The following is a 19,567-nucleotide window of genomic DNA, read 5'->3' as shown; positions in this document are numbered from 1 at the left end:
TTGTGAAATGTCTTTATTTGCATATGTTGGTATGGACTGGAATATGGTATGGAATTTATTGCATAATTGCATGCATGACTGAACACATGCCCGTTTTCTGGTGGGCAAAAAAAAAATTCTCTAAAAAATTAAAGGGTTAAAATTGAAGGAAAAGTCATGTGTATGATAGTTGTTTCATGGAAAACTGCCATGCAAACCAGTTTCCCAAAGCAGGGGATTATTTTCTGCTTCACAATGCTACAGTACATGTTCGAATTTCCCGGTTCATTAGCCTCCCAGTACCGGCAGCACTCATGCAGCCCCAGACCATGACACATTTGACACAATTATATTGGTACTGACTTGTCTTGTCAGCTATTTACACAATGGCTAATCTATGTGGCTACAAGAGCTGTACGCTGACTAATCAAAAGAATAAGAAGTTTCATTACTATACTCTTGTCCCTTAAGAAGATACACTGTAATAATAATTGTCCCCAAAATGTGAGCGGTGTGCTCACTTTTGTTACTGTATTTCTTTACTATTTGTAACATTTCTTCTGTTGGCCTTTGGAACATTAAAAAAAACAAAAACTACTGTATTTGTTTCAGCTTTATTCAGTACAAAGTCAGTCCCAGGTTTCCATTATTTTCTACTCATTGCTTACCAGCTGTGCAGAAGCCTATGTCAATGATGACATACATGTTTGACTCCTAATGACTATACATTTCCTCATGGCACTTTATACTTTAAATGCAAGTCACTGCCTTAACTGTACACGAGCCCATACTGATATTGAAGATGCGTGAGTTAGTATGTGTTTCAAAACCAAATCTATCACAGCAGCCAAAACATTTTGCCATTTTCATGTGATTATAATGTCAACAACGTTAAAACACTGACAGATGAGTCACCCAGTCATCCATCTTCATCAATTGGCATCAATATACAGAAATTACATGCACTTACATTAGGAAATGCTTATCTACTTATTGTATATTTTCTATAGAAGTACAATGTACATCTTATTAAAACACACTAATGGAAATAATTAGACTGCGAAATCTAGATGCTTATGGAAACATCTTATTTAGTGGTGGTTTCTGCCTCAAGCAATGACGCAAGTAGATGACAGCAAAAACACATCACTGACACTACATATATGCAGATATCATTTGCAATAATATCAATGTATTATTAAAACAATGTCAGGAGGTTTCTACAAGTTGGAGCAGAGCACAGCTTAAAGTATTTCCACATCTACATATTTAAATATCTAAACATGTCAGGGAAATTCAAAAACAGTCGAATGACATATCACCAATGTGCAGTGGTGGAAGATATGAATTTGACACTCTGCAATTGTTGCTGCAATAAGTGTTAAAGAAATATAATGTAGAAATAAAAACAGCATATGGCCTGGTAGATTGCCACGTGGCCCATGTTCCACTCTTACAACATACTCAAAACACCACAAAATGCAAAACTCATTCGCTACATGGTAGATCAAGATTTAAGATGTAAAACTTCAAAACATAAAGCTTTAAAAATCAAAACCACTAAAATGTAAAAATGATAAAAGCTTACGTTTTGAAAAAAAAATGAGATTCAGCAGTTGTTTCTATCTGACAACCGCACCTGGCAAGTTAAGTTGAAAAAGTTAAGGCGGTACAAACTCCTTCTTTTCATTCATTCATTTCATTTTCATTGCATGGTATAACTGCTGTTTTACCATGCACATGACAATAAAACTCTCTTGAATCTTCTGTCCTCAGAGATAACTCCCTGTACTTTTGTTCATACTGAAGATATGGCGCACATTTTTGGTTCACAGACTGTGGTAACTGAAAGGGCAGCTAGAAGGCCAGATGTCTGGTGACAAAACAACAAAAAGAAAAAAACAAAAGTGCGAAATATCAGAGACTGATGTCAAACTCTTGTCACATTTGTGTTTGAACATGGTATTTCCCATCTTGAACAGGAATTAGTATCGACTAGATACAAGTCAACTGGGATGCCCCGGGTCAAGATGTGAAGGAGTGCAACCACATTACAACATGTGTGTGAATACACTTACAATGTGACAGAATCTAACGCTGTTTGGGGGGCGGGGGAAATGTGGGTGCACAATGACTGCAGAGGGACACGGGATAGCAGGGTGCTTGAAAGACAGGACGACATCCAGGCACCGCTTCATTTTCGACTCAGAAGGAACTGGCGGAGGCTGTGGCAATTCTTTTACCGATGTACACCCTTGAAAGGCAAAACAAACAGGACGTAAAAAAAGGATTATAAACTAATAATCTTACATAGAGAATAAATCTAACATGTAACATGCAAGCTGTACTAGACAGCATTTTATTTTCTTATTACATTTCAGTGTGCAGGGAAAAGGTAACTCATACTTGGCATCTTTTGACACTATGAAAAACATTGATGAACAAGGGATGGTAATGGATTGGTTCGACAATGGCCAAATGTACTGGATCGGACATCCAGGGAAAAAATATAACTCCCTGATACGATCCAAAAAGCACAAACTATCACTTAATAATGCTATTATTTGTAAGTTAAGTAACAATTATTAAAGTTATGGTTAACTTTGCAACTCATTTTTGTCACTTTGTCACTATCTCGGAGCACACTGGAATTAAAGTTCCTATTTCATTTGTTTTAAGACTCAGATTTCAGCTTTTGCACAAAGTTTCACTTTATTCAATTTTATTTGGAATCCTTGAAAGGTGCTGCTGGGTCTAGTGACCTTTCAAAAATGCCATTACAAGCTACGTGCGTTTAACATTTCAATAAAAAGTAGCAACAGAAGTACTGCATAACTTGAGTCTTGCTGTGGCAAGTTCATTCAAGGCAGCAGAATATTTGTTGCACAGTGTATTTTTCATGTCTACAATAAACAGAGTACATGCATACAAATCTTTTACTATAACAAGAAAAGAGAAAAGAAGGCTGGTATCGGTATTGGCTTGGTATGTGTATCGGACATGAAAAAGTGGCATTGGACAGACAATACACAGACAATAATAAAACATATCTTTTGTCAATTATAAAGGATATCGGTGGCATCCAGGGTCTGGCCCGGGAACAATTTGTGTATCACAGCTTATGTCAGAGTATATTAACTACATTGATCAACATGGAATGGGTTTACTATGTTCAACAATCAAACAATCACATTTGTAATAAAAGTGACTGTTGAAATTATTAGATTCAATTCAGCTCTTAACCCTCCCCTTCTCTCTTCTATTGCCATTGTTTACTCGCAACACAAACAAAGCACTTATTAAACACATTTAAAGTATTACATTTATTCATACTCACAACTGATGAATGATAATTTAAGATGATCAGTGGACAAATGGAATCGGAGTCACAGCACACTATGGTGCATTCAAGGACATGTGATATTGCAACACTTGACGGAAAAACATTATCAGTAAACATGTAAAAATTGGGGGCTTTCTAACAGTGGTACATGTATGCTGTACATTTTACCTGTATTATCACATATTTATAAATGATTACCAACTTATGGTGAATGAGATGTGTTTTTTGTGGGAAAAAAATGCCTATTTTTGGAGATTTTTGCTCAAATATCTGTGAATGATGAATCGTTAATGTGCTGTGAGCAACTATAGATGCTTCTGGGTATGCAGGCCTCAGTGTAAAAAAAAAAAAAAGGAAAAAGTTTGAACATCCCTCCTCCTGTACATACAGTGAATCACTAAAGCTTAAACATAAAACCTCTTACCCGATTCCAAGAGCAAGGATGTGTGAAATGAGAAGAGACGGGATGAAAACTTTGAGGAATTCAGCAGAGAAGACGCCGCCTTTCTTCATGACGCCACTCTTTCTCATACTAAGTGAAACTGTACGCCGAGGGTGCCTGAAGTGGAACTCCCTGGAGAGAAAACACACAATCAGCACTGTACAGGGACAGACAATAAAGTCGTTGTCCCCATCAAGATAGAAATCATGTTAGAAGTGAGACCCTACTCACTTTGGCGGAATATTTTCAGGCCTGCTGGACCAATCAGCAACCCAATCTACTTCTTTGTTCATGAGGATGTCATCCTCTCTGTCTTTGTCTGTGCCTTCTTCTTCTGACTGCAAACGTGAAGAAAAAATAGACTTAACAGTTGAAATGAGAACAGTACGGTCAAGTATGCCATTACATGATTTTGCTTTGCTTTTTTTCTTTGGCTTTTTGTGTTTCTGAGATGCCACTACAGAAGGGAACCGGCAATGGCAAGAGGAATCATGTGACAACGACCATAGAATCAGGAACTTATTGCCAAGTGAAAAGAAAAATATGTGTCAATACGGCTTAGCACAATAAGGCTACGTTGACAGTAATAATAAAAGATGATTGTGTTTAGCATTTGTGATCTTAAGAGACACCTCCCAAGCACAAGCAGTGCTCTCTCTTTTTGTTGACTCTTCATCAAGGTTACCCGTTAATATATAGTTTATTGTTTTACAGTTTACTGATCACATCAGTTAACTTCTTTTATTGTAAACTGTTAACTATTTTATAGTTTTTACAGTTACGCTTGTATGACAGCTATGACCAGTACTTATTCATGATGATACTAGGGGTTGGGCGATATGGACCTTAGCCTGTATCACGCTATTTTTGGGATGTATCACGATACGACGGCATAATTAAATTCAGTGGAGTCTTGCATAAAAAGCTACAAACCATAAACCATATATTTAAACGTAAGCTTACTATGGCACTGTGTAGAGAGTGTCCAAAGCACAAAGGTACCTCCCGTTTACAAACAATTTCTTCGTCTATAGTCTATGCTGCTTCGTCACCTTCAGCCATGCTCATTTTCTCTCTTTTGGTTGTTTTGTTATTTGCTCTGCTTTCTCCACCATCGCTGGACCATGCCGGTGCTAGACGGGAAGCGCCAATGCGTCAATACAGTGCACCGCGGCGCGCAGTCGCAGGGAAAACACGTCATCAACTATGTTTGAAAATATCATTTCTACCTGTATACGTCATGTTCTTATCATTGGAAGGATTTATACCGGTATATAAAAATTATCCCCCAACCCTAGATGATACAATATTCTTTTACGACTGAATAAGCTATCTACAAACTTTATTAACTTTTGCCTGTTTGTTGTCCCTCTTGACAATTAGAAAACAGTAACCTGGTGCATGTTAAACACAGGAAGTACACAAACTATCAGTAACTGCTAAGACAGGGAGTAGAAGATTGGTTGTATCATACCTGACTACCTCTTGGACTAGACATGTCCACATCAAAGGTGATCTGACCCTCATCTTGGTCAGGGCTTCTTGGCCTGTGTGGACTGAGTCAACACAGTGAGGTTAATATAAATGCTTGTTCACCAATTGACACACTATAGGACATGACTTTACCATCACCTGTCACAAGAGGAGTTACTCGGGCTGGATTCGTGCTGTGCATCAAGGAGGATCTTCTCCATGTCTCCATTGTGAATGGAGGAGGATGACGGAACATGTTCTAGTCCTCCAATCAGGGTTTCATCAATCTCAGGCACCACTTCCAAGGTCTGACTTATGCCAGTATTTGCATTTATTTGGTCCACAGTAGGTGTCATCTGCAAGCTCGTGTGCACGCCCTGAGCGCCAGTATTTCCATTCAACTCCAACTCTACCCAAGATCCTGTGAGACACAAGAGGTTAACAGAAGAGGATTTGGGTACATTTGACGGGAGTCCATTTGCTTGTATCCGCGGTTGATTAAGGTGCAGCATGAGGGGTGGCACGGCCTGATAATGCAGCCACACAGACACTCCATTTCAACTCACGTCAAAAGTGCAGACTTCACACTGCATAAGAGTCTTTCAATCAGGGGTGGGCAAACTACGGCCCGGGGGCTACATCCGACCCACAAAGCATTTGAATCGGGCCCGTCTGTTGTATTTAATTTACATTTTTAACATACAAGCTGGCAACATGACTTGCAAGTAGTCAGAGTCAGTCAATCTGAGACAACCTTTTGATGGTCTAAGTAGCTTTTCACATGCGGTGGTCCATACAAGTACCTCAGCCATGGTGCCAAACAAACAAAGTCAACAAATGTATGAAACACAAATTGAACCTACCCTCTGTCTGTAAAGTAAAAAAAGAGGGACGTTCATATACTCTTTACTAGTCAAAGCTTTATTGTTTATAGTTCATATTGTATATAACACATCCTTTATTTATGTACATGCATTCTGGGTGGCTTATTCAGTTAAAAAGAACTGGAAAATTCAATGTCATTATTTGATGTGGTCTGATGTTTAAAGCGTTCCTGAAAAAAGGGACTCAAGCACATATAGCAGATTGTATGACACTTTTACAGATAAAATAAGACAAATAATTCCAGGTGGACTGTTAGAATTATAAGTTTAAACTACTGTGCGTGTATCAAATATATAGTCTGGTCCCCCCGGCCAACTTTGTGAACTCAATGCGGCCCGCAAGCCAAAAAGTTTGCCCATCCCTGCTTTGAATGGTGTAAATCGTTCAAGTAAAACCAACAATATGTGCCGTGACTTTGTCATTGTGTTGTCCTGGTATTTCTCAATTGTTGAGCTGTAACAAATAATTGATGAATCAATGATCCAATTAATCCGCAACTATTTTGGTATTCAATTAATGTTTTTTTTTAATGTAAAATCTGATTTTCAATCTGATTTCAACCTCTCACATGTGAACATTTTTTAATTTCCTCAGACATTCATGAAAGCAGACCTATTATATTTGTGTTTAGGCAAAACAACATTTTCACAAACATCAGCTTTGACTTTGGAAAACAGTGATCAACATTTGTGCCTCTTTTCTGATGCGTTTGGTTCATATTGATTAGGTCCGTCTGGGTCGAAAGGCCCGACCCTATATGCTTCTGATTAATGGACTAAGAGTTAGTGTGATTTCAGGCCCAAAGTGTTAATACAAGATATCAAAATGAAAAAAAATAACGGTACAGTCACACTAGTAAGGACAACAAAATGAAACCAAACGAGGCGACATCAACTGTTTTTAATGTAACTGTGAAGGTAAAAACCCATACGTACGTAAATCCCACCCTGGACTCTGAAGGGTTAAGTACGTGTGACGTTGTAGTCATAACATCTGCACTGCATCACTAATAGCGTTCATGTTTGTGCCACTGCCCCACTAACAGTGAGACCATTTTTCTGCGTATGATGTAATCCATTACAGTCATCTTGGTCGAACACACAATCAACATTAATTTCACCAAACGTCCCTTTAGTCAGACTAAAAATAGAACATCATCACGATGCGTGACGTTTCCGCGACGTGTCCAAGCATGACAAATGTAATTTTTCACAGCCCTACAGGCAACAATGCAGGTCGCTGTTGCATAACAGACAGCCTGTCCGGGCATGTTGGTTAACCAACTGTGGTCCCATCACATGATTTCACAGTAATACTTCGCGACAGACTCCGGGCCAGTTAAAAGGTGTTTTTATTTCGCAGTGGTAATGCAATAACGGCCGCCGTTAATGTCCTACTCCCACCTGTTATAGTGTGTTTACTTTTGAAATACCCTGCCGTGCCAACATGTAAAACCTCACAGTACAGTATTCGCAAATGCAAGAATATCTTTCACAAAAAAGCAGAGCAACGTTCGTTCGCCTTTTTGTCTCGAGTTGTTTTCATTTTCCTCAGAGCCCGCCCAGCACAGACTTGGCTTCGTGATTGGCTACAATCTCCATCAGTCAAACAGTCAGCGAAACCTACTGGTTATCTCGTAGCAACGTCATTCTACATCATCCTCCAACCCTCCAAGAGGATGAGGAAACGCTTTCACCCCATATAACTTTTAACAAAACACTGTTAGGGCATTCTTGTGGTCAAAATCCAGTTCATCCGCAAAGAAAATGTAAAATACAGTGAGGTTAACTAAAGCGCATGAACAAATACGCTGTTACTTACCGTGCAGTCCGGGCTCTTCGTTATTGTTTTGTTGAGCAGCAGAGGTGGACATGTTGACTAGTACCCTGTTTCAGCATTCATCAACATGACCGAGAGGTGCGCATGCGCAGAGTCTGTAGCCAAGACGCCAAAGATGGTGTTGAAATAGGTCACTGTAGTTTATCTTTCATGTCAAATACGCCTATTGTGATGTAAATAGCCAAACAAATTTTCACAAAAGCACAAGGCTTACGTATTGCGGGGGATCCCAAATTGCGTATCTAAAGGTGGACCCAACAAAGTCATGGTAGTTAATTTGTAAAAATGCGTAGGTGAGTAAAATAAGTTAATCGTGATATTACCTTATTTTTGTACTCCATAAAAGTATATTAATTAGAAATCAAGTTTTGAAACTCTTATTACTTTACACCTAAACTTAACTTTAATGACAAATACATTAAAATTGCCAAAACTCCCCATCTTTATTCAAGAACTCCTTGAAAGAAATAATTTTAAAAAACACAAATTCAAAAAACCCGGAAAATAACATTTTGCATTTTAACCCATGTGAGGTACAGTATAAGATGCTACTGACAGAAAAAAACTCCACTGATGACATTTAACCTTTCAGTAGTTCTGTACAGGCATCTGAAAAGGAGTTGCAACAATCAAAATTAAATTCCAAAGACTTTCAATTAAGGCATTTTTTTAATGTAGTACTGACAAGCTGCTTTCTTGAACATAAAACAGCAGTTAATTCCCCTGAGAGTTTGGCATACTATAAAGTTTTAAAAAATGCATCTGTCAGGTTATCTTAATTTTTTAAAGCAAGGCAAATATAATTATTTTGAAAATTTGTAGTTTGCAACATATCCAGTGCACCAGCTATGAACACAACAAATACATTGAACGACAAAGTGAAACCAATTTTTTTCCCCCCTTAGAAATGACAGTGAATGTTTTCGAACAAGGTTCTCAACTCAAAATAGTACAGATCATATCTGCTGTAAGTTGTGACAGTGAGCTGATGATTGATATATACTTTAACAATCCCCTTAAGGAAATTGAGGACCTTGTCCCTCAAAAGTAATATCTTTGTGACCATTCGTGTCTGTGATCAAACAGAAGAGTCGGTATAAAGCCGCCTTTGCTTTTCAGCAGAGGTCGGCTATAGCTGCAACAGGGTACGCTTTTTATGACACAAGGACAAACTGTGTTTGACAGAATCAAACTATGATACCTCTGGATTTCCCTGGGAGGCCGCAAATCATTCTTGGTATCATACAAACTAACAAATACATTGCGAACATGATGCATTGCTGAAGGACATTCAAAATCCTGAGGATGCAACATCATCACCACCCTATTCTGTTGGAATTGCAGTCATTGTAAAAGTTGGACTGATTAAAAATAGGATCTCTGGGACTCAGAATCCCAATACAATGGCTTGATCAGTCACTAAAACAATAACAGAAAAATAAAGAAAAAAGTGGAGAAAATCTACCCGTTTGCTGGATAAGACTGGCAATCTATAACAGGGAAACAGCAGCGCAGACAGCAGTAGTAGACTATAAGTGGTTTCTCCATTTGCAAACCAAGTACTTCACAAAGTCTCCCTTGGAATAATTTGTAAATAGAGAAACCCCTTCCAGAAAGTATATGGTAGTCTTTTGAGTGCTTTCACACAAAAAAGTCAACAGTCGGCTAAACGTTGAAAATATTGTTCTTTGGACATCCCACTTTAGAAATGACATGCTTCAGATCAACTTCAATCTACAATCAGCCAGACAGCTCAATAAACATCAGTGATCAGACTGTAACTATTGCCATAATTTATACAAAAATAAATCAGCTAGTGGTTATTGATCACTTTTAGGAAGTACAGTACAAGACATCTTTAAAAAAAAAAAAAAAAAAAAAAAAAAAAAAGACAAAGAAACTAGATCCAAAGGGTAAAGCTCTCAGTCTGCAACAAAACAAGTGGAAGTTGGCGGCAGCAACGCACAACTTTGACATCACAGAACAGGAGAGATTTAGGCCACATTTTGCCCTTTCACGTTCAGAACACCAGCCTTTTTTCCTGAGTAGTTAATGATGGTCCAGTCATTGGTAAGATCTGACCAGGGGACTAAATCTAAGGATTATAATTTATAGGAGTAAAGTACTGGTTATTTTGGCATGACTCATTCCCTATAACCACAATAGCCTGCTGCACTTATGTATGCTATCCTGTCAAAGCCAACAATTATTTTTATTGTTGTTCCTCAACAGAATAGCATCCACTATTTCTCACCATTTTCCAAAATAATTTCTATATACACTATTAAATGTCTGAATGATTTTGGTAATGCAGCTGAGGGGGAAATGTTTTAAACACAACATGCACTTTTGTCTCATGAAAACTTTGCATTCATGATGAAATAAATTAAGTCAGAAGACATTGGCCAAGTAAAGAATGCCCCGTGCATGCAATTATTGTCAGTGACTCAAAAATGTATGTGCTAGAAGTCATTTTCGAGTGTCTGCTAGTTACCTGACAGATAAAAATCTATGTAAACCTCTGTCAGCCCTCAGGTAACAATTTAAGCAAGTACATATTAGTATGCAGCAGAAAAGGGTTGACAGTAATGTTTCTGATATACATCTGCTGTATCTGATGATACATCTTTGGGAATGAGTTTATCTGTTAAATGTTAGAATGGCCCCTTCAGAACATACCGATTCATTATGGGAGGAGTGAGGAGTGAATTTGCCAACTTGAAAAATACTTTCGGGCAAATAAGGACTGTTAACCACTTGGATCAGTAGTGCTTCATGCCAGTGCAAACAAGATGTCTTAACAATTGAAAATATTTTCTGTTAAAACTAATAAAACATGACAGCTACACAAATGCATCAACAATCGGTAGCTACAATAAACAAAAAATAAATCATGTCACAATGGCACCAAAGAATACATAAAAAATGTGTTTTTAACACATCTTCCCTTTGGTCGTAGTAGTGGAGTTGCAACAAGTAGCTGGAGGAACAAGTGCTTCTATTAGAGGGAAACCAAAGCCCCTGAATCCCAAAGTCTGCAACGAGACCTACAAAGTCTGTAGGTTGTTGTATTACACATGGAAAATGTGCTTCTGATAATTTGTCACACTCAAGGTCTAAGACACAATTGAGCAATTAGACACATTTAGTTTTTTTCTGTGTAAATGGGGCAGAAATGCTTCATCAAATGCTAGTCTAGTTTGTCCTGGAATATGTACAGATTATTGGTGGTGGCAACGGCAATGATGTTGTCCATGGGATGCCAGGCAGTGTGGAGGATCTTCTTGTTAAAGTCCAGACTATCGACACTGATCTCATCCTTTTTGCGCTTCCCACCCGAGCTTACTTTGCGAGGTTTAAGGACGGACTGCAGTTTGTTGTTCTCCCGTGACGCTTCCAGGGTCACATCCTGCCTGTAGCCTCGGTCAAACATCCTGAAGAAGTTGTTGTAGGACCCCGTCATGACAACGCTGCAGACACACACGGATTTAAACAAAAGTAAAGTAAATGCTGAATACGGCTGCAGCTAGTGAACTATTGAGTAATCGAGTATTCTACTGAAAATTATTTCAATTAATTGAGTAATCGGAAAAAACATTTTTGCTTGGTTAAAGAGCAATTATAAATACACAAGAGAAAGTAAAACATTTCCCTAAATAATGAGCAACCAATTTGTTAAATTTTTTAGATAATTATTTTATTTCTTAAATTCACATTGTGCATAGGAGGAAAGTGTATTTTCTTGGGTCTGATGGACTACATAATGGTGCTTTTGCAGATGAATGTATTCATCCCAGTCTGTAATGATTTACTGGAAAAGGAGAGAAATAATAATTAGCTAATTCACAATACTAAGACTAAAACTACATTATGTTGATGGCTGTGCAATTTTAAATCCTAAACTTAGGCTTCTCGCTTGCATTTGCCATGATGCCATTTGTCACGCATGCAAGCTACTGGCGTTCTTCCCCCTCAGTCAGTAGTGTCCGACACTCAGAGGCAGAAACTCGCCCAGGAATTTAGGTCCACGTGAAGCGCTTAGATCACTCTAGTAATAAATTTTATGAGAAAAATAAGATAAAATATAACCGAAACGGTGCGAAAGTTGACAGAACATGCAGAACAGAAACGGTTCAATACATCCATGTGAACCGTTACACCCATATTTAAAACAGACGGGGAAAGGTTCTCCTCACCTGTCGTTCCCATTCCAACAGCACTCAAATTTGTCAAAGATGCAATCGTTCTCGTAGAGTGAACACAGCTTGCTCCTGAGATATTCATGCACCTGTAAGAAGACAACAATGAGGAGAAGATACAATATGAACATTAAAAGCATGCAAGATGCAACACTACATACATAAATATTTTAGCTTTGTGAGCGTTACACACCTGATAAGTTTCCACTGGACGAGTCTCCATATTGAGGTCCCAGATTTTAACAGACAGGTAGTCGCGGGTCATCATGTATCGTCCGCTGTGGCTGAACTTCACATCAGAGATAGAAGAAGTGATTTCCGAGAAAAAGGAACGATTGTTTGGATCCTCTGGCTCTTCAAATACTTGGAAAGATAAATACAAAAAACCCTTTAGACGATTTAGAACCAAAATTTAGCCCACCAGCTCTCCATCAATGACCTCTCCTTACGTTTTGCATGGTTGTCGCACAGTGCTGACGCCCTCATGTCGCACATGCGGATGGTTCCTTTACTGCTACTGTACACAAATGTGTTGCATTGGTTTGGATGAAACTCTGCTGCTGTGATCACCTCGGTCAATTCCTCCATGTTAGCTGGCTTAATGTCAACAATGTCTTGGAAGGGGAAGTTCAGGTCCAATAGCAAGTACACAGCATCAAATTAAAGCAGGAAACTTAATGTGCATTTATCTAATTATTGCTGTAAATTTAAGGTATGTTCTTGTGCTTACCTTGGCATCACTTCATGAGAACTATAAGACAGAGTAAATGATGGAATAAATTCAATTAAATGATGGTCAGACATTAACGTCGGCCCGCTAGACAGCATTTCCCTCTTTACAATGTCTCTAAAGCCACTCCTCTCCCACAATGGAAAGGATGTAATCAGTTATTGGTATGGAAAAGGTCATCAGTTTCCACCAATGATGATGTCAGCGAAAAGCTAGAAGGAAAAGGATACTAAAGCTGCGATCAGTGATCTCCAAGTGCCACAGGTTGATGCGAAGGTCATCTGAGGACAGGTACGTTTCACAATCACTGTTGACCGAGATGGAGTTGATGTGGTAGGTATGAGCATTGGCAAACACTCTCCGGGGGCTGGCCTCCACCATCAGGTCCATTGGCAAGAATACCGGCACCTAGAGGACAAGATCAGCTACATTTGCTCAATGGGATCTTTTTTTTTTTTAGTAGATGAACAAATGTGACAAACAGATTGCCCCACCCGTAATGTTGTCACTGTATTTGGATCTCTGTATCGACCATCATCTTCCTTCAAATTGTAACCTTCAGGTCTTTTGTCTCGCTCGCTAATTTTCCACAGCTTGATGGTTTTATCTAAAAGAGGAAGCGGTGACAACAAAAAAAACAGATGAGACAAAATAAATTTTTATTAATTAAGGGTCAGACACAAGTCAGCTTACCATTTGTGGATAACAGGAAGTGAGCAGCATTTTTCTGGGGCAACCATCGAATCTTGTTGATCTTTTCCTCAATCTCAAGGCTCTTCAGGTAGTCAAACTCAGGCTCATGGCTCTGAAACGTGCTGTAAACATTGTATTCTCCACGACACTGCGGCTGATTCTTACTCTATGAAACCAAAGAACAAAGGCCATGTCACGTCCAACAACCTGTCACTGAGATTATGGAGCATCTTTATGGAACTCATGTACCTCTGGCTCCTGTTGAAAGATGACAACACGACCTCCTTTGTCTCCAGTAGCTAGCAGCTCCCCAGAGTGGTTGAACTCAACAGTTGATATGATATCCGCTGTCAATGAGGTACTCTCATTAGGATATTTTTCAGAATATTTCATCCATCAACATTGTATCCTCTGTTCAAGATAACATTCAACTACAATGTCAAAGTTCAGTTGTACATGTTTTTTCAGTCAATGAGCCGTGAGAACAAAGTCAAGCATGGTGAAGACACAACAGACCAGTGACGCAAAACTGTATGTACACAGACCACATGACCCCAAGTGCTAGGGTCCAGTAACATTATGCAGGGGAAACTAACAATAGGCACCTAGAACAGCATTCACATCAAATCCTACACTACAACAATGAATCCTCGTTTACTGCCTGGCACTATTGTGAGTGAGCGCTACACTTAACACACTCAAACATAAGAGGGCCTGATATGACTTCTCTCCACACAAGCTCATACGACCAAAAAAAGAGCAGACTATTTTATAGGAGTCCATTGAAGTTTCCACATTCTAATTCAAATTCTGTACTGAAAAGAATAGAGTTCAGTGAAGTGAAAGTGTTTTTGGAACCTTACAAGGAACTGAATTGCATGGATCCAGAATAAAAAACAATAAATGTATGACATAGTCTGGCCTTTTCATTTCAACAACGCTTAAATATTTCTCTATTTAAGTTTTTCCTCTGTTACGCGTGCATTTGATCATTGTGATTCAGCTGTACTCAAAACTATTCAACCTTCATTGTAAATTATATTTATTTGCAAAGTTTATAAACTTGCAGTAGGCTGCAATAAACCAAAGCAAAAATAATTGAACACATCTAATTATAAAAGGGTCATTATTTGCATTGGCCAGCTATCAAACATTTGTAAATTTTAAAAATAAATGTAATTTAAAACAAAGGTTGAATAACTTCAAGTTGACCTGTAAATTTAAAACTCACTAGTACAGTACATCCTTGCTTTTCGCCGTAGGTTACATTCAAGGACCACCAGCGAATGGCAAAAAAACATGAGTAATTGGTACGCCCATAAAAATGTCAATTTCTGACATGTCGTTTTTTGCCCACACCCACTACACCCTCCTGCTAGCTTGACGTGAACATTCTCCTCCGATTTTGGTCAACATCTGCAATAAAAGCGACTGCTGTAATTATTAGATTCAGCTCGAGAACCCTCAACTTTTCTCTCCAATTGCCACTGTTCACTTGCGACACATTCCAAGTTTAAGCCATAAATATGCCTCGCATACATACTAAATACATTTTAAGTATATGCACTCACCACTAATGAATAATAATGTAACAAATGGAATCGGTGTCAACTTTACCTGATCGTATGTCTATGTCTACATAATCCACACCACTTGCCTGTTGTAATGATTTACAATAATTTATGAATTTGTGTTCACCTAGCTGCAAGTTTTGAGGCCGGATTGACTGCCAAAGCTAGTGCTTCCCGAGCCAAACAAACTTTTACGTCTTAGCACACAGAAACACTTGTGCGAACGCTTGACAAAAAAAAAAATCTGTGAAACACATAGACAAACATTTTACCTGTACATTTATCACATATTCATACATTATTACCGACTTATGGTGAATGAGATGTTTCCCGCAGAAAAAGTGGGCTATTATCAGAGAATAAAAAATACATTTTGAGACCAAAAACTGGCAAATTTGCAGGGATGCTCAATCACAAATGTGCGGCGATCCACTGTACATGCTAATAAAAAAACCCAGGTACATTTTCATCAATATAAAAAGTCTGCAGGTCACTATGTTATTGTGCAACTGCACAAAAAAACATTCAGATTCAAGAACCCATCAGAAAGAATTCACCAGCCTTGTGTGTTTTAGTGTGGCAGTGTATCTGTCCAGTTTAACACTTTAAATTAGGTTACCTTTGCAAGAGCAGGTGCTCTATGGAAAGACTACTGAAACATTATGAGAGCGAAAAGGAAATCATATTTCAATACGCAAATCTTACATGTCCTAAGTTTTGTTGATGTCAGTTGGCTATGCTTAGATGTCAAGTGATACAACAGCACTACTGAAGGCATTACAATATTTAAACAGACAGCAAAAAGCGCAGGCAAACAAACTGACTGACAATGTTTTTCCCCATGTAACATGCAAAGCAAACAAATAACAAGAGACTGAATGCAAGTTGAATGCAGGACAGGATGTAGCCACGATGACCTTTGCTACTTTCTCTTCTCCTAAAATAATCTAATTATTTCACACAGCTGGAACTCTTTAATTCTGAGGAAAAAATCTGGCAAACCCAAATCACAAGAGAATCACAAGTGATGGCTCCGGGAGTCAACAGCTGTGAGGCAGCTCAGTTAACATCAATTCAGGCATTAATTCAGATATCCTTGGCTTTTTGCTGCATAATTGACAGGTCATGAAGCAGTGAATGAGATGTTGATTAAAAAAAAAAAAAAAAAAGGATAGGCTTGAAGGAAGAGCTTATTGTAAATGACATGTAATCCTTCCGTCCATAGCCAACTATAACCGTTCAATTAGAACGTGACAAAGAAATATTCCCTGTCGAACTGAACTTGCATATCATGACCACCAATGTGTCAGTTAGCCCTCAAGTGCAAAGCTTTAACACAAAGGAACAAAAATGCTTTAGACGTAGAATGTAGCATCCATTTGCCTCCTTATTGGTGTAAACAGCCCCCCTTCCTCCATCTTAGTCTTCTTCTCTTGCTTGTGAATTTAATGTTGTTAAGGGCTGCGGCATTTGTCCTCCACAGACCACACCGATGACTGATGGAAAGTTCATACAGTAGATCCCCGCTATTCATGGGTTACGTTTCAAGTCCCCCAGCAAATGGCAAAAAAAAAAAAACAATTAAAAAAAGGCATACGGTACACAGTATCGAACTTACAAAATGTGCAGTTTCACAACATTACATTCTGTCAAAGCATCTTCCTGCTGGAAAATGTTAAGTGACGAATTAATTACAACGTAAAGCAGAGGGGGGAAAAAAATCAAAGAATATGCTGGGGAGTGAATACCGAACCACAAATAGGTGGGATACTGTAGATGCAAGAGGAATCTGGTTTCCAATAGAATAAACTTGTCATACCGACTTTCAAAAAGTCTAATACGATCCGGATTAAGATGTTTTTACGTTCCAACCAAACAAATGCAATAACTCGTTTTGTGCGTATAACAGTACTGGGCGATCACCTGTACTCACCTTCGGCGACGTCGTCATCTATCGCTCCCTTGACTTGGGAAAAGCACCACTGCACATCACCGCTCTCACCACCGACCCCTGCAGGAGACATAAACCCCCGTTTCACAACACCACAAGCAGGAGCAACTTTACGCTCAGTTTATTTTGCGAATGACCGAAATGAACACTAACACTTTTGTCATAGCACCGCCTGTGCTAGCATCTGGAAGTAACGTAACACGCTAGCTAGCATATGCTAGTTAAAAATTACAGACTACATAAACTTGTTTAATTCTTGACTCACTCACCAACGACCAGTGGCTCGCTTTGTGGCTCAAGTATTACCTGCCATGGTGAGCGACTCTGGGAGAGAGGGTTTCTCCGAAGCGGCTTCGGGCCCTGGACTGGAGCAGTACTCTACTGACCCTGTTCGGATGGCTGGTTCTGGGCGATGAGATGTGGAGGAATGAAGCTGAGAGTGCTGACAAAATTATGCAGGGTCATGCGCGTCTTTGGCGCAACGGATATAAAAAGTAAGAACACCTATGCTAACCAAAAAATGTTAAGAACAGCCCTCAGCACAGGTGTTTAGACTTTGCACTCTACTTCAAGAATTCCCTCGTCTCTGCCTCTCCCCACATTACACTTTCAAAATGGCGCAACGCGGGTGGCGTTGACGAGCGTTGTCGGAGTCACACCGGGAGAGGGGCGAGGGTGCGCCAAGAAATTAATCCATCACGTACGATGAATCGCCCGACGCGGTTTATGAATCTAATCTCTAACGAGAAAACGTGACAATTGTGTGCTTTTTTTTTTTTACCAATGAAAAGTGCCGATTACTTGTCTTTACCAATAACCGGAAACGCCAAATCCCGCCCGTGTGGATTGGGACGCTAAACAAAATCAAACGCAACGACGCTCAGAGGTTGGATTTTTCCCCCCAGCAAAATACGAGTTCTACATGAGAACTTTCAATACATGCCCATAAGAATTCATTTAAACCAAAGCAGATTCACAGCATATAGTCATGTTATTATATATACTGTACTTTGTAAGCTAATTTACATGAAAGTGTTCTGCAGCTGAACACCTGTTACATAAAACATGTTATCGGTAGCAATTGAAAGGTAAGGCTAGTACATATTGATATTAATGGGTATAATGAGTATAATGGCACCTGTGGCGGTGCAGGAGAGTACCTGGACAGAAATGTGACATACAATTGCTAAGGCTGGTCTTGCACCCAGTGGCTATGCCAGACGTGTCTAAAGTGCGGCCAGGGGCCATTTGTGGAAATTGCAAAATTGCACAGTGTAAAGAGAAAAAGCTGAAATGTTCATACCAATAACTAAATAACTAATCACAACACAATAGCACAATGCTTTGTCTTTAAATAACTTTTGTAATCCCCTTACATCCATTCATCCATTTTCTATGCGGGTTATCCTCATTAGGTTCGGGGTGTACTGGAGCCTATCCCAGCTGACTTCGGGTACACCCTGAACTGGTCGCCCCATATACTGTAGACAAACAATCATTCACACCTATGGACAATTTAGAGTCGCCAATTAAGCTAACATGCATGTTTTTGGAATGTGGGAGGAAACCGGAATACCCAGAGAAAGCCAACGCATGCATGGGGGGAACATGCAAACTTCACACAGAAATGCCCAAGTGGAGATTCGAACCCAGATCTTCCCGATCTCCTGACTGTGTGGCCAACGTGCTCACCACTCGGCAACCGTGCAGCCCCAAATAAATACATTTCATACAATATGTAAAATTATCAAAGTGCCCTCCCTCATCCTTTGACTTTTCAGTATACGGGCCTTGGTGGGAAACAATGTGCACACCCCTGATCTAAGCAGTGAAAACAGTGGGTAAATGCAGTCAGAATTAAGACACATCTATATCCTTATCATTGGGTTCCCCAATAACTTAACCCCAATATTAATGTTAAGTAAATTATAACAAAATATTCACAAGCAGTAGCATTTCCTTTTTTTGTTTTGTTTTTGGGGGTCACATACATCTATTGGAAGCACGGTGATCGCTTTGCAATGCAGCGTAGAGGTTCTAGAATGGACATCTAACACACTAACAGATCAGAAACAAAGTAATAAATGGTTCACTGTAAATGTCATTCCTTTATCTGCCACACCTTGTGAATTTATTGTAAAGGTTAATGTAGAGACACCACACATTTGAATTATGACGGATAGTGCTATAGGTCACAGCATGAGTTAACAGGGAAAAATACATTAACACTGAAGTTACTGTTCTGTAGACCATACTACTAAACTCATTGTCACCAAAGAGCTCCAAGTGCAAGTCTAAGTCCACTTTCTCAATGTCTTTTTACTTTCCCACCATGTAGTAAGTGGTCCATCGGGCAAGAAGCAAGGCACCAAACAGCACGGTGTAGCTGAAGAGGACAAATTTGAGTATTTCCTTGAATGTTCGCAGGAAGCGGATAAACAATGGCTCAGAATCCAGATGCA

The 19,567-nt window shown here is 39.2% G+C and overlaps 2 protein-coding genes across 3 annotated transcripts; both read right to left on the bottom strand.

Annotated features, from left to right (window-relative positions):
• Positions 1-577: 577 nt before the first annotated feature.
• Positions 578-8,065, bottom strand: bnip3la (BCL2 interacting protein 3 like a). Its single transcript, XM_054773847.1, has 6 exons — positions 7,944-8,065; positions 5,397-5,658; positions 5,239-5,320; positions 3,996-4,102; positions 3,747-3,896; positions 578-2,233 (listed from the first exon to the last, which is right to left on the bottom strand). Exons 1-6 carry the CDS (start codon positions 7,993-7,995, stop codon positions 2,185-2,187), a joined length of 702 nt encoding a protein of 233 aa, XP_054629822.1. The 5' UTR covers positions 7,996-8,065; the 3' UTR covers positions 578-2,184.
• A 287-nt stretch (positions 8,066-8,352) lies between these two features.
• ppp2r2aa (protein phosphatase 2, regulatory subunit B, alpha a) lies at positions 8,353-17,553 on the bottom strand. Of its 2 annotated transcripts, XM_054773846.1 has the most exons (10): positions 17,412-17,553; positions 17,088-17,165; positions 13,833-13,930; positions 13,584-13,749; positions 13,385-13,497; positions 13,121-13,298; positions 12,610-12,774; positions 12,354-12,523; positions 12,158-12,249; positions 8,353-11,431 (listed from the first exon to the last, which is right to left on the bottom strand). In XM_054773846.1, exons 1-10 carry the CDS (start codon positions 17,416-17,418, stop codon positions 11,152-11,154), a joined length of 1,347 nt encoding a protein of 448 aa, XP_054629821.1. In that variant the 5' UTR covers positions 17,419-17,553; the 3' UTR covers positions 8,353-11,151. The 2 variants fall into 2 exon arrangements, with proteins under 2 accessions (XP_054629821.1, XP_054629820.1); XM_054773845.1 differs by lacking the exon at positions 17,412-17,553 and having other exon boundaries at positions 8,354-11,431; positions 17,088-17,178.
• Between the last annotated feature and the right edge of the window lie 2,014 nt (positions 17,554-19,567).

Source organism: Dunckerocampus dactyliophorus, chromosome 4 (genome assembly GCF_027744805.1).
Source record: "Dunckerocampus dactyliophorus isolate RoL2022-P2 chromosome 4, RoL_Ddac_1.1, whole genome shotgun sequence".
Classification (NCBI taxonomy): Eukaryota; Metazoa; Chordata; class Actinopteri; order Syngnathiformes; family Syngnathidae; genus Dunckerocampus; species Dunckerocampus dactyliophorus.
This window is presented reverse-complemented; position numbering and strand designations above follow the sequence as displayed.